Genomic DNA, 22371 nt, shown 5'->3' with positions numbered 1-22371 from the left:
AAAAAATCATGAGATATCTTACAGTGCAGTTCATTTTGTCAAACAGAGGAAAAATGAGATGTGATTATTAAATGTGTACAGAGCATCTAAAAGGAGTTCAAGGGATGCCCTTCAACGCATTGGCATGGTTACCTCTGGGGTAGGATAATGAGAGGGGAACTTCCACATTTGCTCTATGTACTTCTGTATTCTTTGAATCTTGCATATCAAGAATATGTTAACATACTATTTGCATAATCATTTTTCTTAAAAATTTCTGTGTGACAAAATATAATGAACAATAATGAAAGGCAAATGATAGGTGTAAGCTGGGTAACCACATTTCAGACTGTAAGTAAGTAGGTAGGATATGAAATATCCATAGATTACCCATCTATACCTATGTATGTATGTATGTATCTATCATCTATGTAAGGCAACTTACAGCTCAAGAAGAAAAAAATACTCCAATTGGAAAATAGGCAAAATACACAACTAGATATTTCTGACAGGTGGTGTAGAGTAGCGGTGAAGAACACATAGTCAGGAGCCAGGCTGCTTGGGTTTGAATCTCAGTACCGCTGCTACGTGCCCTTGGGGTACAATGCTCCTCTCTGAGCATCAATTTCTTCAGTAAATTAGGGACACTAATAATACCTACTGCAAAGGGTTATGAGAATTAACCAAGGTAGTATATGGAAAGTACCTGGCTCCTACTAAATAGTACATAAACATTAGCTTTATCATTTAGTACACTTATATACTAAATATACAAAAAGCTTTAAGTTAACTACATAATAAAAGAGATGCATAACAAAAGAAGAAAATACCTTGTTTTGGGCTTGCCAGATAGGCATATCTTGAAAATGTAGGTCGCCAGCGTGAGCAAAGATGCTGGTCGAAGGTAGAGTGGGTCAGCCTTTTGGAGGGTGATGGACAGATCAAACTGCAGATTCTCTTGGCTGAACACCTCCCCCTCTAGGAATTTATCCTGCAAAAATAATCTCAGAAGTATTGAAAAATTAGGAACAATATGAAGCTGTATGGGAAGGGAAATATTTAAATGACTGGTAGTTCATCCTTAGAATGATATATCATAGGGTCCTTAAAAGTGATAGCCACCTGGGTGGTTCACTGGTTGAGGGTCCTGGAGTCAAGTCCCATATCGGGCAGGGAGCCTGCTTCTCCTTTTGCCTATGTCTCTGCTGCTCTCTCTGTCTCTTCATGAATAAATAAATAAAATATTTGAAGGAAACAAATGATAGCATAGGTCCACATAAAATGGACATCAAATGACATAACTTATGAAGTGGAGAAAAAACAGTGTGCAAAATGGTACAGTGTAGTGTGGTAGTATGGTTCAGTTTTTATTTTCCAAAAAGTGTGTGTGTGTGTGTGTGTGTGTGTAGGCAAAGCATTTGACTAATATATAGAAATTCTCTCCAGATGGGGAGATTACGGATGATTTTTAGGATCTTCATTACTTCCCGAATTTTCTGAATTTTGACACTCTGATAATTAGAGAAATCAATAAGCCCATTTTCATTTTGAAACAAAATAAAACAAACTGTTAGAACTAATACACAAGTTCAGTAAAATTGTAAGATAGAGAATCAATACACAAGTATCTGTTACATTTCTAAACACTAATAATGAACCATCGGAAAGAGAAATTAAGAAAACAATCCCATTTACAATTGCATCAAAAAGCATACAGTAAATTGGTGCAGGCACTATGAATAATAGTAAGTAGATTCCTCAAAAAATTAATAATAGAACTATCATATACAATCCAGTTGCTCCACTTCTTGGTATTTACTTGAAGAAAATAAGAACACGAATTCAAAAAGATACACGCATCCCCATGTTCATCCCTGCCTTATTTATAATAGCCAAGACATGGAAACAACTTATCCACTAAAGGATGAATGGATATAAAAATTGTGATGTGAATATATGTTATATTTATGTTGAATGTATATAATGTAATATATAATGGAATATTATTCAGCCATAATAAAACAGTGAAATCTTGCCATTTGTGTCAACATGGATGGACTCTGGAGGCATTAGGCTAAGTGATAAAACTCATATAGAGGGACAAATACCATACAATCTTTCTTAAATTTGGAATTTTTTTTTTAAGATTGTATTTATTTATTCATGAGAGACACAGAGAGAGGCAGAGACACAAGCAGAGGGAGAAGCAGGCTCCATGCAGGGAGCCTGATGCAGGACTCGATCCCAGGACCCCAGGATTATGCTCCAGGTCGAAGGCAGATGCTCAACTGCTGAACCACCCAGGGATCCCCTTAAATTTGGAATCTTAAAAAAATTAATTTAAAAAAACCCAAAATGAACTAAGGGTGGGGGAAGGGGAGGTGGGTGGGGGTGAGGGTGATTGGGTGACAGCCATTGAGGGGGGCACTTGATGGGATGAGCACTGGGTGTTATGCTATATGTTGGCAAATTGAACACCAATAAAAAATAAATTTACAAACAAACAAACAAAAACCCCAAGTTCATAGACACGACAGATTAGTGGTTGCCAGAGGCAGGGGTAGGGGATGGCATAAATGGGTAAACTATGTTTGTGGGGGTGTTTTTTGTTGTTGTTCTTAAGTTTAAATAAATTGAAGAAAAAGAAAAGAAAAGGAAGCCAAACCAAAACCAAAACAAAGGAGTTTGCACAAGCCAGTTGTGTGGGCTCCTGGTCTAGAGCGGTAGTCCTTAGACTTGCCTGCACGTTAGAACCACCTGGAGAGCTCTAGAAAATTGCTACATGGGAGCCCCCTCCCCCCCCCCCACACACACACCCGGGGCTATGGTCGGGGATGAGACATCAGGAGTTTCCAAAGGGATCCTAACTACAGCTAGGATTGGCCTGGAGGGTGGGGCTGTTGTTGGAGACGACTGGGGGACACAGGACCCAGAATGTGCATTTTTCTCAATTTAGGTGCTTACCTAGGACTTTATGCCAAAGGGTACCTTTGAGGTGAGATATTATTCATGCTTAGGTCCATTTGAATTATTTGTATGTAGACAAGGCCTAGGCAGGTACACCTTCTGCATCCCCCGTGCATTCCAAAGCTGGCTCAGAACCTTTCTTCACGACTGCTCCTAATACCCTAAGTCCTTTGAGAATCTGATGGGCACCTTCTAAGCACCAGGTACTTTGCGGGGTGCATTGCCGTATCAAATCATTTACCCCTCCAGCTACCCTTATAGAGGAGGTACGATGAGCATCCCCATTTTTAGTATAAGGAACCTGAGGCTCAGAACATTTGTGGGACTGGCCTATAGCATGGCTGGTCACAGGCAGAGCACAGATTTTTAGGATTTTATTTATTCATTCATGAGAGACACAGAGAGAGAGTCAGAGACACAGGCAGAGAGGGAAGCAGGGTCCCCACGGGGAGCCCGATGTGGGACTCGATCCTGGGATGCCAGGATCACAACCTGAGCGGAAGGCAGATGCTTAACCGCTGAGCCACCCAGGCGACCCGGGGGCACAGATTTTAACGCAGGAAGTGTAGCTCTAGAACCGGCACTCTTAGCCTCCAGCTTCGAGTGTTTTGCACAGAATAAACGCGCATTTGCTCAGATGTGTTCCAGAGTGCGCAGACCTAGCAAAGAGCCATCTCTAGGAGGGAGATGTGTAAGGCTGCATCCTGGTCACCCTCGCAGCAGCCACCCCCGCCTCGACCCCAGGTATAAATCGTGTGTCATGCCCCTGCCTCCCCAGGGGACCCTGCCAACCACCAGTGGCTGCAGCTGCGGTTCCCCACGTGGGCACCCATTGGGAAAGGTGGGTGCCATGCCCACCTCTGCGGGGCCCACCTGCACCGCCTGAAGCCACTGCCTCCTGTCCCACCCCCACCCCACACCCCACAGATCCTGGAAAACACTCCTGAGAACCACCCCGACCACAGCCACCTGAAGCACGCCCTGGAGAAGGCCGAAGAGCTGTGTTCGCAGGTGAACGAAGGGGTGCGCGAGAAGGAGAACTCCGACCGCCTCGAGTGGATCCAGGCGCACGTGCAGTGCGAAGGCCTGTCCGAGGTAGCTGCCTTGGGGGGGGTGGGGGGCCCGGGCTGTGCACCCCCAACCCCAGCCCCCCCACCCCGAGCTTAGCCCTACAGCCGGCGGGGGTGGGTGGTTGTTGGGGAGATTGTGAGCCGACCTCTCTAGGCCACCGGGCCCGTTCTTTCCAGTCCCAGAGTTCCTTTATGTCATTAGATCTGCTGGTTTCTCTCTCTCTCTCTCTCTCTCTCTCTCTCTCTTTTTAAGATTTTATTTATTTATTCATGAGACACAAGAGAGAGAGGCAGAGACACAGGCAGAGGGAGAAGCAGGCTCCATGCAGGGAGCCTGACGTGGGACTCCATCCTGGGTCTCCAGGATCAGGCCCTGGGCCGAAGGCAGGCGCTAAACCGCTGAGCCACCCAGGGATCCCTGCTGGTTTCTCTTTTGTGTCTTATTCTCGCACAAGTGGCCATGCTTGTGTGTGTGTGTGTGTTTTAACACATTTTATTTTATTTTTTTAAGACATTTTATTTATTTATTCATGAGAGAGAGAGGCAGAGACAGGCAGAGAGAAGAGAAGCAGGCTCTGTGCAGGGAGCCCGATGCGGGACTCGATCTTGGGACTCCGGCATCACGACGTGAGCCAAAGGCAGACACTCAACCACTGAGTCACCCAGGCATCCCTGTTTTAACACATTTTAAACATATTCCCGCACATTCCAGATCCGATCACTCCAATCCCCGCAGCCCCGGACTCGCTCTGGTAGGTGGCCTCCGCTCCACTGTCTGGGCTGTGATTTCTGATTGTGAGTTTGGGGTGCCCGGGAGCTTTATCTGCAGGACCTTGAGGTCTGAAACAGCATTCCTCCTGCGGGGGTTGCTACCGGCCTCACCCTAAATTAAATGTAGAGGGGCTCAGAGATCACACGAGTGTGCGAACTTGGGCCAGGGCCATCTCGCTCTTGCAAATTCTCAGGGGCTTTTTTTTTTTTTTTCCATCTCACTTATTCCAAGGTCAAAAACAAGCAAGTCGTCTTGTTCCTGCCTTCTGTGCTGGAGTCTACTTGTCATTCCTCCTCTGGGAGCCAGTGTTTTTGTGGCCATCTCGGGGTAGACCCCGCAGCCCACCTGGGCCCCCCAGGCATCACTGGTCTCCTGCCCTCCACCTGGCTTTCCAAGTGGATTCAAGAGACACTCTCAGGGCTGAAGCCGGCTTTGGGGTTTGTTGATCTTCGGAGGTTGACGTTTTCATTCTGGCTTTGGCCTCTCTCTGCACCGTCTTTTTTGTTTGTTTGTTTGTTTGTTTTGCTTTTTGTTTTTTGTTTTTACTTTTTAGAAATTCTGATCACTTTGCTTGCTTGCATTTCGAAAGCGCATTTTTTCTATGTTACTGTTTTAAAATTTTTCACTGGCTGTGTCAGCTATCTAGTCCACCAGTCTGCCGGAAACAGAAGTTTCTCTCCTGGTATTTAATTCTCTTCTTGTCACTTACCTTTCTTTAGTTTCATTGATTCTTTTTGCCTGTATTCCCTCTCTCTCTTTGCCTCTGCATCCACGTCTGTGGCTGTGCGCACACACCCATACACACGTGCATGCGCGCCCACCGTTCACTAGGGTTTACCAAAATGCCCAGGGAGAATGAGAGTCCCCCTCACCCACTGTCCCTGTGGCTCCTTCCTTCTTCCAGTGCTTCAGGGGCGGTCACTGGCTCCCCACCAGGGGTTCCTCGCCTGCCTCACCTCCCCGTCTGCCTTCAGTGTAGGTGTGCGATTGGCAAAGCCGTGGGAGCATGGGGTTCTGGGTTGATATGCAATCCAGGGGCAGTCACTGGTTGGTTGGCTTATTCTTTCATCCACTTGTCCATTCAGTAGACATTTCTCAAGCACCTGCCCATGTGCCATTGCTCAGTGCTAAACACAAAGGACACGAAAATCAGTAAGATGGGACCCCCTCCCTCCCTTGGGTCCTATGACTCTGGATAAAGTGGGGGGCTGACCCAGTGCTTACAACAAGATGCAGGCAGAATGAGGTGCAGGTGCTGGTGGGGAGGAAGGGACAGTCACAGGGAGATTCCGGGAAGCATCGGAGAAGGAGACACTTGGCTGCGTGTTGAAGGATAACGTTATCCGTCCAGGATAGAGTCCAGGGGGTGGGCATCCCAGTGGAGAGCATGTCCTGAGCAGGGCATCTGCAGAGCAAGAGGTGATAAGGCTTTGGGGCAAGCTGAAGCCAGGGCGAGCAAGGCGTGTGTGTCATCCAGAGGAGCTCTGCCTTGTTCCTGCAGACAGCATGCCTGACCAGCTCTTGAACCTGCCAGGCGACAGTGCTGACGTGGTGACCTGCTCTTTGGGAGGGGACACTTCCCTGAGTCCCACAGCTGTCATCAGGCAGACTCAGCACAATAAGAGTGTGAAATAAGCTCTTATGAGTTGTGTGGCTTCTGTACCTCTCTGAGATAGACTCTTTGCCTCCCTATCGATCGTTCCTACCTGGCTTCGTACACCAGCTTTTGTCTCATCTGTATGGTGTTCACTGTACAATCGTGGACGGGGGCGTGTTGGCTTCTGTTTCCTGGCCCAGGTCTGGACTCGTACCCATAATTAAATTTCAAATACATACCGTCTTTGGCATTCTTGTCCTAAGATAGAAAAATGAAATGACGGTTCCCAATTCATTTATATTCAGTGTTTGCCTGGCCACATGGAAGCCCCAAACCTGGAGTCTGAATACATGACATCATCTTTCTGTGATCCAGGCTGCCTTCTCTGGATTCGTTGTCTGTCCCCAAGGAGCTTGAACTCCCTCTAGGCAAGCAAAATTGATCTCCAGACTCCTGTTCAGAGTTGTGAAAGGGTAAAGAATACTCTGCGAAGGCTCCCATTTGGGGACAGGGTACCACATTCAGTCTTCTGGACTCTCCTAGAGCCTCGGGGGGAGATTAGAGACCCTCCTCCTTCCTTGTGGCCAAGAGTGCAGTGGAGTGGTCACTCTTCCTTGATGCCTGTGGATCTCCAGCCGCAGAGGCACCACTGATTCTTTCTCCCATGATGGAGGGAAATGGGTGTTCACCAACATCTCTTGGGGGACACATGGTGTGCACCCTGTCACCTCTTCACAAATATTCTTCTCAGGGAGGTCTACAGGGTTCGTAGCTCTGGGGAGGATTGCCCTTGAAGGCTGATGGTGGAGCTTCCTCCTGGGGCTCAAGTGTGGGCAGGTGGGGGCCATGAGGAACTGACACTTGCCTGGATCCTATTGCTGCCTGGGCACAGCTGTGGTCTTTCCCTCCCTCAGTCTCTCCTTCTACCAAAAAAGGGGGTCCTAATGGAGTCATGTTTCTGCCTCAGTCTACCTCCACCCCTTTAGAAACTGCTCACATGAGATAAGAGAGCCCAGTGGGATGGTAGAGTCAGGTTTCAGCAGCCCTTGGCACCAGGTCCAAGATTTGGGAAGTGGCAGGAAAAGTTTCCCCTTCACATTTTCAGGACAAGTGAGTTGGTTGAGATTTAATGTGCACTGACGCTGTGTCTGCTCTGCTTGGCTTTGAGGCATCACCCAGCGCCTCCGAGTTTTGCAGTCACCCACGTGCTAGGGGCCTGGACTCTATCTGCAGCTTGGAAAGTAGCATATGTCCTGTAGAATTATACAGAGAATAAAAATAAATAAATAAATAAATAAATAAATAAATAAATAAATAAATAAAAAAGAATTATACAGAGAATAGTGGCTGCTTTCCAGAGGCCCAAGGGACTGTCCGAGCCTGTGTGGGGTTATCACTGGAGCCGATTCCTGGCCCCAGCATGGACATAGCACATACTCATTGAGGTGGGAGAGGGCTGAGGATTTTCTTTCCGCTTCCCATTTCCTAATAAGTAAGGAGGGGCACTAATCCCTGAGACACTAATAGACCCCTAGGGAGAAAGCAGCAGGAATTATACTCAAGACTCATCTGGATATTTGGAATCTCGGAAACTGTGTCTTTGACATTGACTCCTTGGCTCTGAAAGGCACCACCTGAAGTCTTCAAAGCAGTCCTTGATTTGAGCCTCAGATACAGGCCCCCTGGGTCCCAGCCTCCTATTCTTTTTTTTTTTTTAAATTTTTATTTATGATAGTCACACAGAGAGAGAGAGAGAGAGAGGCAGAGACATAGGCAGAGGGAGAAGCAGGCTCCATGCACCGGGAGCCCGACGTGGGATTCGATCCCGGGTCTCCAGGATCGCGCCCTGGGCCAAAGGCTAAACCGCTGCGCCACCCAGGGATCCCCCAGCCTCCTATTCTGATGGATCCCGGGCTTTCAGGCGCAGAAATACAAAAATCAAAAAAATGACCTCACTTCATCGTGTGTTCTTTGGGTTTTGTTTTCCTTTCTCAGCAACTTGTGTTCAATTCAGTGACCAATTGCTTGGGGCCACGCAAGTTTCTGCACAGTGGGAAACTCTACAAGGCCAAGAGCAACAAGGAGCTGTATGGCTTCCTCTTCAACGACTTCCTCCTGCTGACCCAAATCATAAAGCCCTTGGGCTCTTCCGGCACCGACAAAGTCTTCAGTCCCAAATCTAACCTGCAGTATAAAATGTACAAAACAGTAAGTATGATTCCAGATTGCAATATCAGGGTTGATGGGGTTTTTTTTGGGGGGGGCGCATAGAAAGTTTCCAAAGAGAGTCAGAGTATTAGCAGGGTTTGGGGGCTGTGGCACAGAGGAGAAAGCTAAGGGGTGAGCCAGGGTTTAGGGTTACTGAAGCAGTGAAGCTCTAGCACCATCAGAAGAGAAACAGCATTCAACTAGATTGACGAAACATCTACTAGCTTCCAAATGGCCACCGTGGGTCCCCAGGTGACAGGACACCCTGCGCTGGCGGGGCTCACGGTTATGGATGAGGCAGGCCTGGCAAAGCTCAAAACTGGAACTCCAGGGCCCACCTTCCAAACGTTCCCAGATTCGCCTCCAAACTGCCCGGGATGGCTTGAAACATCTGTGCCCCTCACCTTTTCCCAGCAAAAGCCAATCTAAACAGTCAATGTGTGGAGAATTTCCCTCTGCTGTTTATTTGGTCTGCTCCTACGTCCATAGCTGTGTTTGTCTTCGCGTCCTGGGCTACTGTTTTCCTAAATTTGTCTGTGTTGGGGGTGTTTTTGCAGACGAATTTTCTCTGAAGCAGCAGTTAGCCTGATTGTGGGGAAAAGGAAAACATACTTTAAAAAAATTTTTTTTTAAAATTTTTATTTATTTATGATAGTCATCACAGAGAGAGAGAGAGAGAGAGGCAGAGACATAGGCAGAGGGAGAAGCAGGCTCCATGCACCGGGAGCCCGACGTGGGATGCGATCCCGGGTCTCCAGGATGGCGCCCTGGGCCAAAGGCAGGCGCTAAACCGCTGCGCCACCCAGGGATCCCCAGAAAACATACTTATGTGGATTGTCACTAGCCACTTTATATGAAAATCTTTGAGGGAACTGGCTGGAGGTGAAGTCGTGGGGACTGTTGGCTGATTAGGATTTGCCAAAACAGACCAGTCAGCTCTTCTTCTAAAGGACCCAAAAAACACCTGCAAAATGAAGGAGGCAAAAATCCCTATTGACAGTTTGTAATACGTGAAAGTTGATATTAACACAAAATCATTATTCCAGTAGAGTTTACTGGAACACACACGCATTTCCTCTTTCTAGTTTATGGGAAATTAGAAACTAGTTTACACACACACAAAGTTTAGTTTACTAAAACACGTGCATGTAGGCTCACACACACAGTTCACTGAAACAGAGTCCCAGTCTGGTTTTATAATGCCTGTGCCTTATTTTTCAGCCTATTTTCCTGAATGAGGTTCTAGTAAAATTACCCACTGACCCTTCTGGAGATGAGCCCATCTTCCACATCTCCCACATTGACCGAGTCTACACGCTCCGAGCTGAAAGCATAAATGAAAGGTAAGACCTGCCACCTCCCCGGCTCTGGGCACCCCGGCTCCACTGGGTGCTGGACACATAGAGGACATTTAATCCACCAGAAGGTCCCAACATTTCTTGAGTTGTAATACCATAACCTTTGGCTGGAGGGGGTAGGAGAGAGGTCTTAATACTTTTCTCTAGAGCCTCTCAAAAGTTTAACACGTGGCATGAATTTTTCAAAATAGAATGAATTGAAACTGATTTTGCTCGAGAATTTTTAAAAAACACATCTTCATCATTCTTTGAGATCAGATTTCCCGAGGTTTCCCAGGTGGCAGAGACCAATAGGAAGGCGAATTGGGGATTAATGGGACCACCCAAGGCTGACCCCGTCCTGAGCTGTCTGGCTTGGACAGACGTTCTGGATCTGAGAGCAGCGGGTACTTTGCCTCAATTGTGTATTCAAGACTCTGCCCTAGAGCCAAAGGAAATAGATCATTTCTGAAGGGTGAACCTGACACAAGGCCAACGGCATTCCGAAGAGCATTTGCGCCAAGCAAGAAAATTGGCCAAAGTTATGCATCCATGGGTCTCTAAGAAATGAAGAAGAAAGCACCATGCCCCAGTGCTTCCTCCAGAGTGTGTTTGCTTTTCCATGTAAAGTGCTTCCGTTTCTGGGAATTGAGTTTGGTCTTCCCTTGGATGGTTTAGTAAGAGAGATCCATCTGGCCTCCTTCGGGAAGGCAAAAATGGGATGCTTTTCAGTGACAGAGGACAGAGTTGTGTGCCAACATCTCCAGGACAGCATCTCTCTTCCACGGGGACACCCAGGCCAAGGCCGGTCTCGAGTACATCAATAAAAATACCACTCATCCCCTCCTTATTCATGGTAGAAATAATTATTAGCATCATTTGACATAAAACCAGACTTTCTTTCCCAGCCTTTATTGTTAAGGGGCAAATGAACAAAGCAGGTAGGGTCCTGGAGGCTGAGTCTGAACAGACCTGAAACCTTTTCCCCTGAGTTCTGTTTGGCACCTTTCTGTCTTTTTCTTCCCAAGGACTGCCTGGGTGCAGAAAATCAAAGCTGCTTCAGAACTTTATATAGAGACTGAGAAGAAGAAGCGGGAGAAGGCGTACCTGGGTATGCACTGCTCAGCGGCGTGGCTGCTGTGTGTCCTGCCAAGCTGGGCCCAGAAGGCTGGGCACAGGGTCCCTAGAGGTGGAAGACGGGCCTGTGGGTGGAGGGGGTTGCACCTGAGAAGGGATGGGCATCGAGGAGATGGAGAGTGGGGTGCAGGGTGAGGGTGGAGCGTAAATTCCAGGAGCCAGGAAGCCAGAGTGTAAGGGGAGGAGGGGGCAGCTGATCTGAAGCAGACAGAGATGGGGAGGGAGCCAGTTGTTTCAATGAGCCATCTTGTGTTCTTCCTGCCATCACAGTCCGTTCCCAAAGGGCGACAGGTATTGGAAGGTTGATGGTGAACGTCGTTGAGGGCATTGAGCTGAAACCCTGTCGGTCACATGGTAAGGACCCCAAATTTCCTCCAGCATGGGGTAGGGTGGGAGCCTTTTCTGTAATCCCCGTGCCCCTGCCCAGCCAGCTTTAAGTCAAATGTACTATTGCCATAATCCTAAATTTCCTTCCAGAATTGGTTTCTCGAACCCTTATTAAAAACTTAGAGTTTTCCCCCCCCCCTTAATTTAATCCTTCCCATCACTTTGCTTTTTAGAGAGATCTGAGTGGTTGCCAATTCACTGTGGACGTAATGCATTCTAAGGCTCTAGCAAGGAGACTGGAAAGGCCTAGTTTTAAAGCTCATTAATCTAATGGTTTAAGTATTAGAAATATTTAAGGATCGTAGCTTAAGTCTGATGCTGAATGGTGGAAGTTTTCACTCAGATCTTCCATTTTTTTAAAAAAGATTTGATTTATTTATTTGAGAGAGAGAGTGAGAGAGTACAAGTAGGGGGAGCGGGAGAAGCAAGCTCCCCGCTAAGCAGGAAGCCCGATGAGGGGCTCCATCCCAGGACCCTGGGATCACGACCTGAGCCGAAGGCAGATGCTTAACTAACTGAGCCCCCAGGAGTCCCCAGATTCTCCATTTGATGCCACTTAACGAATATGGCAGTGGGGGAGGGGATAGAAATGAGGGACCCGTGGAGGGAAATTGCTGCCCAGTGTGGCTACGCCCCTGTCATGCCATGCCCAGAAGAGCCTGCAGCCACACGGGAGTCTAGCAGACTCTATCCACTCTAGGAAAGAGTAACCCGTACTGTGAGGTGACCATGGGTTCCCAGTGTCACATCACCAAGACGATCCAGGACACTTTGAATCCCAAGTGGAATTCCAACTGCCAGTTCTTCATCAAAGACCTGGAGCAGGAGGTCCTGTGCATCACCGTGTTTGAGAGGGACCAGTTCTCTCCAGACGGTGAGTAGAGAATGGTCCCCTGAGGTGTCCTTCCTTCTTCCCTGTCACTCAGCTTTGGTGGGTAAATGCTTTCTATCTGGGAACTTGGTGGCCGGGGCTTTTTGGCTTCCCTCCAGAGAGATGAGGTTGACACAAGATAAGACTCAGCCTCTTCTAGAAAGAGGACTTCACTGATGCTGCGGTATCTCAGGGAAGGTGGACAAAGCGTGCTTGGTGTATAGTGGTCCAAGATAAAGACCCTGGACCTTGGTCCTATGCTTCCCCAAAGCAAGTGACTACAACAAAGGCTATCCCCCAAAGTCTCAGCCCAGTCCTTGAGTTCTTGGCCCAAAGCCATGGTGAAAATGGATAAAAGTAGCCAGCTGAGCAAGAAGAACGACAGCCCACAACGGGTGTGGCAAGAATCAATCAGTGCCCTTTGGGTGATATGTCTGGTTAATCAAAGGGACAGAATTATGTTGGATGCATATTCCTCCAACCAGCTGTCCATTTCTTCTGTGAGCCTGGAAAAGCAGGGGTCTGGTCAATGATTCCAAGAAATTCTCTCTTCTTCACCCAGTAAAAATCAGACAATACATTTAAAGATTACAGTATCAACTTAATTATATTCAAAGAGTATAGTTAAGTGGTAGGAGTGAGGGATTACGGCTAGCAAGATCTGTGCAAGGCTTAAATTGTTCCATGTGGCTTTTGCCTTTTAATACTTAAATGAATTATCTCATCGTAAGTTAGGCACCTTTAGTTATGGTCCAAAGACAGGCACGTAACTGCCTAAATACTACAGCGTCTCCAGAACAGTCTCTCACATGTGGGATCCTACTGTGTTTCATTGTCAGTTTTTATTCTGATGAGTGAAGGTTTGAGACTGGATTGTTATTATGGTTGTTTTAGATAGTGAAATATCACGACATAGTGTTAACTCCACTGGGGTATAAATGGAAAATCCTAGTGTTGTTCTTACATCACAGATTATTTCCATGAGGTGAGCAAAATAAAGCTGTATCTGTCCACCAGAAAAAAAATTCCCACAACTTATTTTTTAAAATTATTTTTTCAAAGCTTCTTTGTTTTCTTTTTTTCTTTTCTTCTTTGTTTTCTTTTAGTAATCTCTACACCCAACGTGGGGCTCGAACTCATGACCCCAAGATCAAGAGTTGTATGCTCCTCCTATTGAGCCAGCCAGGCACCCCAAATTCCTACATTTTTAAAAAAAGATTTTATTTATTCATGAGAGACACACAGAGAGGCAGAGATACAAGCAGAGGGAGAAGCAGGCTCCGCGCAGGGAGCCTGACGCGGGACTCGATCCCGTGACCCCAGGATCACACCCTGGGCCGAAGGCAGGGACTAAACTGCTGAGCCACCCAGGGATCCCAAATTTCCACATTTTAAATGGGACCTTGAAAGAAAGCTGTTTCCTGCACAGAAGTGCCCATAGTATATTTCCATAAATAATTCTTAAATGAGTAAATGAAGAAATTATGGCCTGGAGGCCCATTTAATACCATCATGTTATTGCCTCGCATTTAAAAAATGTTCAAATATGTTCACATCTGTTCTTCTGCTGACACTCAGTATTTGATGAAAAGTGGTCTTGAGGTAGTTCTGGGAGCACTGCTGGAACCGTGCGGTGCCCAGGCTGTGGCCTCCTTGCCCACACCTTGCATTTGCTCCCTGGCATGTGCAAGGGGACATAGTAAGGACCAGCCCTAGATCACCATCCTTAGCTTTTCTGAAAAGGATGTGACATCATGAAGTATCCTCCTCTGACAAACCCAGGGAGCTACTTCTTTCCAATCTTTGCACAGCTCATACGACATGCGATGTCACATTGCCTCCCGGGAAGCTTATAGCCCCTAGGAGGTCCCCAGGTGTGGGGAAAGTCATAGTCTGCAGGGGTTTTTTTGTTTTGTTTTTTTTTTTTAGATTTTATTTATTTATGCATGAGAAACACAGAGAGAGAGGCAGAGACACAGGCAGAGGGAGAAGCAGGCTCCTTGCCGGGAGCCTGATGTGGGACTCGATCCCCAAACTGGGATCACGCCCTGAGCCAAAGGCAGACGCTCAACCGCTGAGCCACCCAGGAGTCCCATATAGTCTGCAGTTTTACCTCCTTTTAGACTCCCCTCTGTTCCCAGTCTGGAACAGTCTTTTTTTTTTTTTTTTCTTCCTTACATTCCATTTAAAACTTAGGTTCTGTCATTGTAGTTCATGGATTCCTATAAACAGACCTAATTCCCTTTTGGAAGAAAAGAGAGCATAACAGTTCACTGAGAAATTCCTAATATGCCAACTACATGCCTTGAAGTAAAGGAATTCTCTCTTTGAGCAGGGTTTTTTTCTCTCCTTGCAGATTTTTTGGGTCGGACAGAGATCCGTGTGGCCGACATCAAGAAGGACCAGGGTTCCAAGGGTCCAGTTACAAAGTGTCTCCTGCTACACGAAGTTCCCACAGGAGAGATTGTGGTCCGCTTGGACCTGCAGCTGTTTGATGAGCCATAGGGAAGTGGGCCCAGGCTGTGCTTGGCAGAGTTCCAGCCCCAGGCGGCAGATGCAATCTGGAAAAATGCATTGCTTCCCTTAGACCACCGTTTGATGTTCAGCCACAGGGCAACGAGACAGTGAAGACAGGCCCCTCAAAACTTCTAGGAATAGTTCTCGACAATCCTTCCCCCACCCCCAAACAATTTCCCACTTTATGAAACAAAACTGTGTCTTCCTTGGTCCCCACTTCTGGTCTCATCATGGCTTCTAGGGGCTTTGAAATCCCATAGCCCCCAGCTAGATTCGATTGGGAGTCTGGCCCATTCCTGGGCCTGAGGCGTGGGTCTGGTTTATAGATTTATAAATGCAATGTCTGGATTTTTGGAGAACTCATGTAACGCTATTTCTTATCTCCACCAGTCCCTGAATAGGCCCTTTGATCTATGACGCCTAGTCCGTCGTGCGTTTAGAAATAATTATGAAGGTCCTGCCGCTGCTCCAGAATCTCATTCCCCTACTGGGACCTTATTGGAAATGCTGCCCTGGATATGATCCCTCGGGGAGATGGTCTCCTGATCAGACGATGCGCTAGCCCTTTGAAGAGCTGGTCCATGGAAGATTCTAGCAGGTGCATTGTTAGAGCCATTCCAGTCCCCTCCAGGTCTTTTTATTGATAGATGTCAATGAGAACTATCACTAGCTACTATCAGGTGATTGAGTATTGATTTCCAGCATGCTTGGAAGATGGTTAAGGAAGCTTGTTACCTACAAAGTTGTACTCTGCTGGATTAGATCACCACAGGTCACCTGAAAGGCTGCTTTACAATATCATTGGGTCCTGGTTGCCAGCCCAGTTGGAAAATTCTCTTTGCCTTGGAGGTCCTATGATGTTTCATGACAAGAGTAATTGCTGGTGACCAGCTTTGAGCCCATTTTTGCTTGAGTGTGGCGGATCCTAATTGTCATGGGAAATCCCAGCAGCCGTATTTGGTGTGTTCCCAAGAAAGACGTCCCCAAGATGTGAAAAAAGGAAAGTGACAATTTGGAAGTGGGGTGGAAAGATGTGAAGGAACTCCATCATGTGGTGGGGGGAAGGCTCTAGGAGCATCCAAGCCTCACAAATCTGGGGAGGAAGACCTAAGACTCTCTCCCGTCCTCTTCCGCACACAACCAACCTCTCAGTAATGGAAATACACGTGCTTGTTGCCAGAGTCGGGAGTGTATGACCCTGTGCCAAGCTGTTTGGTTTGAGTTCTTTGATTCCCCCCTCCACCCCCACCCCCCTTAAATGCCGGGAGATAGGCTGGTTAACTAGGTAGTAACTTGATTTGCTAATGAAAAGTGTTGGGATCGTCTTTTGTTCGCATGTGACTGTCCTAATCCCAGTTCGTCGTGGTCATGAAATGTTCTTTGCATGTTCTCTTGGCACTGGAGTCTAGCTTTCCTGTGTTAGACGGTGTTCTCTTTGATCGTAGGTCCTTAGCATTTAACTAGGGTTGTAGAAGTGCTTTCATAGACGGTAGCATCAACATAGTGGCCGAGTCTCCACTTGGCTGAGAACTGAATGCGTAGTGTCATAATTTCCCATAAGAGCCCTGTCATATTTCAAGCAATTTTTAAAACGTGTGTGTGTGTGTGTGTGTGTGTTAGAAGGGGCAACAAAGTTTACATTTCATACTTTTAAGAAACACTTTATTATTTATTTATTGAAGATAGTGTAGACTTTTGTATCCAGAACAACAGACAAGTATTTTTTAAAACAGACACACCCTTTAGTTAGAAAACTTTCCACTGAGCACTGTTACAGACCAAGTCTAACTTCAGGCATGCATTTGTTTACCACTTCCCAGAAGAAAATACAGTTAGAATTACCTTACGTTTATATTTTTTGACGTTGTTAAGAAACTGTGTGAGATTAAATCTATAAATAGACATACAACTCATGCGCTCCTATTTCTATAACCAATCCAGTTTGTTCAGTGTATTATACGAAGGACATGCTCTAGGGTAGAGACCAAATGTATGTGGTGTGCAAATGGGGTAGTCCTGAATCACCATTCCCATCCCTTTCCTTCTGGGAGGAAAAGACCTTTTTCTTCACTGGCTTTCTTTCTGTGTCGTGCTGGTCGTCGCTGTTTATGCAGGTAGGATGTGATGTGAACAGTAACAAGCATCTTGTAACCCTTGTAGGTCTGCGAGGTCACCCTCTCACAGCGTCCCATTATCAGAATTAATGTGGCATGAAAAAGCAGTATGTGAGCCTTTTCCCCAAGTGACTGTATTGAGCATCTCTGAGATGCTCCTCCGGGGTAGCAGCCCTGGATCGGTGTCCTTGCGCTCGCTGGCGTAATTTGTACTGTGACCCAGCCTATTTGTGGGTGAGTTAATCTGACCCTCGGATCCAGCTGTGACTCAGCAGTCATGTTGGGGGGATAGAGACGCGTGGGCAGTGCATGGGGTCTCTTTGACCTCTATTCCTTCGCTTCTGCTTTGTTGGCTGCCTGGGCTAAAATTCATAGAGACGAAATGTCTCTTTCCAATAAGCGATCTGTTTCCTAGCTCTTTGCTTCTTAGATGCCGGGTTTCTGTAGGCCACTGTATCCTGGCATCCTGACCCCGGCCCTCCAGACGCCCCTGCAAGCTTCCTTTCTTCTCTGAGCCACACTGACCTCCTCTAGCCCGGCAAGGGGCTTTTCTGCTCACAGGCTGTGTGCTGAGAACAGGAGCCCTTGGACCGGAGCTTTTTGTAGACTAGCTTTCCTGAAGGGACAATCCATATATCAGTCCCTCTGGGGCAGGGCTTCTCTGGGTGACACTGTCTCCCCTGGCAGGCAGGCAGGCAGGCAGGGAGGAAGGCAACATCTCCTGGAACCAGGAGAGCCTGGATGGTGTTTTACACTCAGATCCCAAGCTTGCCTGACTCCAGAAGGGGGGCTCTTCTAGGCTAGGGTCACCAGGGATGCTTGAGAAATTGGGCCAGGTTTCCTTATTTGATTGCTTGGATAATGTGTCTCTGTCCTCCGATGGCAGAGGAGAGAGCTGTGCTCCAAAGAACATTAATGTTAAAAGGGACTTCTTTTTCCTCTTTGCTTTTTGAACAACTTGAGCATGAACTTAAAGTATGTGAAAGTAACTGATTTCATCCAGTGGAGTAGCACGGAATTTGAAAAAAAAAAAAAAATCAGAAAGTGGGTAGATTGATCACTTGCATCCTGGTGACCTTGGTAACCAACCCCCTGGTGTCTTATGGGGAGGGAATGAGGTCAGGGGATGGGGTGCTGGAGCCACTGGAGAAGGATGATTGCAGGCCTGCCGTCCAAGACCAGGCAAGAGGGTTGTCTCTCCAGGAGCTTGGCTGGTGCGATCATAAGCCACTGACCATACAGAGAAGGAGTGTTCTAGAATCCCAGGGGATTGGAGAAGAGGGGAATGGATGAGGTGCTTCAGGTTTTATTAGGAAGGCTGGAGATTTGGGAATATATTTTAGAGTTTGCCAACACTTTGTATGGGGAGAAAAAGACAATCTCTACCCCAGATAGCCTTTTCTAGTTGGGTGGGCCGGTTCATAAGAAGAAAATCTGTTACTGTGCGGAACAACTTGAAGAATTTCCATTGGAAACAGCTAGTGGGTTTTAAATTTTATTTCATGGGCTTTCTTTCCTTTTATTTTCTTTTGACTGCCTTCTCTTTTGAGGTTGGAGGTGAATTTTACCGCAAACGCCAGCACTTTGAAACGGACACCTGCGTACTTGAGAGGTGCAGAGTGGGTTCAGACTCGAGGTGAACATGAGGTCAGCAGGGGTCTGCTTACTCGGGATGGACTTGCTCCATGAGTTTAGAGCCCCCCAAGCCAGAAGGGAGAAGGCGAGGGGGGGAAATGAAATATCCTGGATGCTCCTCCTCTGCCTTCAGGTGTAGAGGCCTGAGTTCCCACCAGGGAAAAGCATAGTTGGAGGCACCAGAAACTAAGGACACGGTGCAGGCCTCAGACGCTGTGGTCGGAGCAGCCCTATGAGGTACTTGGTAAAAGTCACACCTCTGGTTTGCACCCTGGAAGGCAACACTTCCTCCTCTCATACCCCGAGGTGCCGAAATGCCCCTTCCTGCCGGGAATGGCCAGGGTCAGCAGCCAGGACTCTCCTGGCAGTGCTCCGAGCCATGTTTTGTGGGGGCTGCTTCATATCCTATCAATCAAGTTGGCATGTTTCTCGTACTTGGAAAACAGCCGTGTATTTCACATTGAGGAAAGGAAAGTTCTGGAACTCCCATTCCCTCACCTCACCTGGTGTCAGATCCAGGGTGTGTTTGTAGGTCATCCAGCTCAATTAAGGTACCTAACCTGATACCTGTAGGCGCCAGAATCGATTCCCTACAAGCAGGGAAATCTTACTCCACGTGAAGGATAGAAGGATGTCTACCAGCTCTCTGTCGTGGGAGCATTAAAGTCCAGATGCCCCCTTGTTGGGGGGTCTCATCTCTGGGCTGTGACTTCTTAGTAACAGAGCCAGTGATGCTAATAGTACATGTTCATCCAGGGAGTCCCCATCCTGCTCCAGAGCCCTGTCCTAGGGACTGGGAGGTGGGCAGGGGGGGCCTGCCTCTGTGGCTTTTGTGGCCTGCTTGTGGATCTGATTTTAAGCTATTTGAAAAATACCCAATGCTTATAAAAATTCACCTCCCCCTCTAAATAATCATATCAGTGACGAGCAGATCAGCTCCTAAGACAAGAGGAACCCTCATTACTCCGGCCTTGGGGGACCAGATAACACACACATAATCATTTTTGTGGACACTATGTGTGGTTGTCATATTTCGGGTAAATTTGCCCCAACTGTATGTCAGGGCTTTTGTGAGTCGTTTTTTTGTTTTTGCTTTTGTTTTTGTTTTTTTGTTTTTTTTTTTGTGAGTCGTTTTTAACAGGCTTCTGTTCTACTTTCTATACCAGCTTCTGTTGTTCAGCTCCTCTGACTAGCGTGACTATCTTAGTGTTCAAAGCCCACCAAGTAAAACTGTGTCCAGAGGTGGGTTCATTTGGTCAACCTTCAAAAAAAAAAAAAAAAAAGTGAACCTTTCTCTGATACTTCCTGAGAACCAGTAACCAGGGTTTCTTCTTTTTATGCAGTAGGAGGAATGGAGATTTTTTTTTTCCTTCTTGGAACACTTTTTTTGTACTTTTGTCGTTCAAAAAAAAAATAACATTCCTGTGTGGCTGTGTTTCTAAAACTCGGTTCCTTTGCATTTCTCCTCTTAGGCGCAAATGGCTTTCTTCCTCCTGTTTCTCCATCTAAGAAGATGGGGGGCCGCGGGCCTGGAGGGTGGTCGGGGAACCTGGGCCGAGTCTGGTGGGGGGAGCCCGTGCTGCCCCCACTGTGGCCGCCAAGGGGTGATCTCCAGCTGGAGACCTTGGGGTCCCCGGGGTGTGACTGTGCTCGTGAGGCCACCCTGGGGCCTGCCTGCGGGTGGGGAGGGCAGGACGTGGGCCCGAGCCAGCGCCCCCGGGGTACCTAGTGACCTTGTGCCTCCCCCTGGGCTGGGGTGTTCAGCGTGTCCCCCTTTGTGAGAGCCCCTGAGGTCCTCCCGGGGGTCTCAGGTGTAAGTTGGGGGTGTCCCCCACTGTCCACCCACCCCCAGGAGGTGCCCTCTCCCACAGGGACCCTAGGGGTCAGGCCTCCTCTACTGGGATTGGATAATAGAGTCTCTGTTTTTCTTAAAAAGATTTTATTTACTCATTTTTTAAAAAGATGCTATTTATTTATTCATGAGAGACACACAGAGAGAGGCAGAGACACAGGCAGAGGGAGAAGCAGGCTCCCTGCAAGGAGCAGGATGCAGGATTCGATCTGAGGACCCTGGGATCAAGGCCTGGGCTGAAGACAGATGCCGAACCACTGAGCCACCCAAGTGTCCCTCCTGGGAGACTAGGACTTGCCGAATTTCAGATGCAGAGAATTGGTGGGGGTGGGGGTGGAGGTGGGGCATGCAGAAGCTCATGGCGTGGTGTGTGTGTGTGAGCGTATGAGAGTGTGTGCACACGTGTATGGTGTGTGTAAGAGTGTGAGTGTGATGTGTGAGGATGTCTGGTATATGTGTGTGTGGTGTGAGTATGGTATGTGTGTGAGAGTGTGTGGTCTGGGGTGCATGTGGTGTATGTGTGTGTGTGTGTGTGTGTGTGTGTGAATGTATAACAGGGTGTGTGGGGTGTGTGAGCAGAGTGTGAGTGTATGACCATATCTGTGGTGTGCGACACTGTGTGTGGCATGCGTGTGAGAGTGTAGGTTGTGTGTGTGTGGCCTGTGAGAGGAGCGTGTGAGTGTGACGGCGTGTGTGATGTGTCTAAATGTGTGTGGTGTGTACGTGAGAGTGAGCGTGTGGTGTGTGAGAGGATAGTCTGAGTGTGAGTGTGGGACTGCGCTGTGTGTGTGAGTGTGATGCGTGTGTGATGTGTGTGTGGCGTGTCCATGATACGTGTGTGCGTGTGTGTGTGCACCAGGGGAAATGAAGATATGTAGATCGAACAAGGACACAGATTGGTCTCACACTCCCGCAGTCACACCCAGGACCCGCTACAAAATGAACATTGGAGGCCTCGTGTTGAAAATTGTTAAGATTTTGAGGCGGTGACAGCAGAGACTTAATGAATTTTGAGGGGGTGACAGCGGAGAGTTAAAGGAAGCGTGGGCCCTAGTGGGCACGTGGTCCCCCGGGGCCGCACAGATCCTACACCCACGAAGCTGGCCCCGGGCACGTGGTATTTTCAGTTGGTTCTGGAAGCAGGTGGGGCTTCATCTTCCATCCTCTTACTTTGTAAAGTCCTCCTGGCAGGTTGTGGAGCGCTGGGCTGACGATACTTTTTAAAATCCGCTTTTATTTCACAGAAGCACAAACGGCCTAGACGCAAGGCCTTAGGTGACAGATGCGCCCCGGGCCCAGAGAGGGTGTCATCGGCTCATCCCTTGGCCCCTCGCCCAGGCCGTTGCCACAAGGCACCCAGAGGCCTTGGGGTCTGTAACCCACTAATTTGAAATAAAACCCTTCCTTTTGATCTTTAGTTGGCCACCGAGGGCCTTTCTCCCCTTTCCTGGCAGGACAGACAGGCTTTTGGAGCCTCTGCCTTCAAAGGACCATCCACGTGGCAGGAGAGGCAGGAAGGCTGGGACAAGGGCTCACGTCCCTTCCCCAGGGTCTGGGCTGCTTGGTCCGTGGCCACTCCCTGGAGAGAGAGCTGTAGGGTCCGCAGGTGGCTGGGGTGCCTGTCCCTGGGAGGCAGGCCTTCCCTGTAGGATGGCATGGACGGCTTTGCAGCCGGGTGGGGTGGGGAGCCGGAGAAAACCCCACTGTGTGAGTAGCTCCTGGGGTTGACGCTCCTGCTGGGCGCTGGCTGTCGCTTTCCCTCACAAAGCAGCTCCTTGTTTCTTTGTCTTGCACTGGGCTGGACGCCCCAAAACCTTTGCAGTTCTGCTTGCCCTTGGCAAATCAGCCTCGATTCTACACACACAGAGCAATAATCCTGTTTCCCGATTCTGTCCGGGATTGTGAAGCTTGCTAAGTGAACATGTCAC

The 22371-nt window shown here is 47.9% G+C and overlaps 1 protein-coding gene across 1 annotated transcript in view; it reads left to right on the top strand.

The window, feature by feature from the left end:
* ITSN1 (intersectin 1) overlaps nt 1-20839 on the top strand; it is a 223180-nt gene extending 202341 nt beyond the window's left edge. The window contains exons 33-39 of the mRNA XM_041735053.1: nt 3874-4041; nt 8381-8593; nt 9815-9936; nt 10959-11041; nt 11338-11421; nt 12155-12328; nt 14682-20839. Of these exons, the coding sequence (XP_041590987.1) occupies nt 3874-4041; nt 8381-8593; nt 9815-9936; nt 10959-11041; nt 11338-11421; nt 12155-12328; nt 14682-14830 (993 nt within the window). The 3' untranslated portion in view covers nt 14831-20839. The remainder of the gene's footprint in view (nt 1-3873; nt 4042-8380; nt 8594-9814; nt 9937-10958; nt 11042-11337; nt 11422-12154; nt 12329-14681) is intronic.
* Nucleotides 20840-22371: the final 1532 nt, after the last annotated feature.

Source organism: Vulpes lagopus, chromosome 20 (assembly GCF_018345385.1).
Source record: "Vulpes lagopus strain Blue_001 chromosome 20, ASM1834538v1, whole genome shotgun sequence".
In the NCBI taxonomy this organism is placed as follows: domain Eukaryota; kingdom Metazoa; phylum Chordata; class Mammalia; order Carnivora; family Canidae; genus Vulpes; species Vulpes lagopus.
This window is presented reverse-complemented; position numbering and strand designations above follow the sequence as displayed.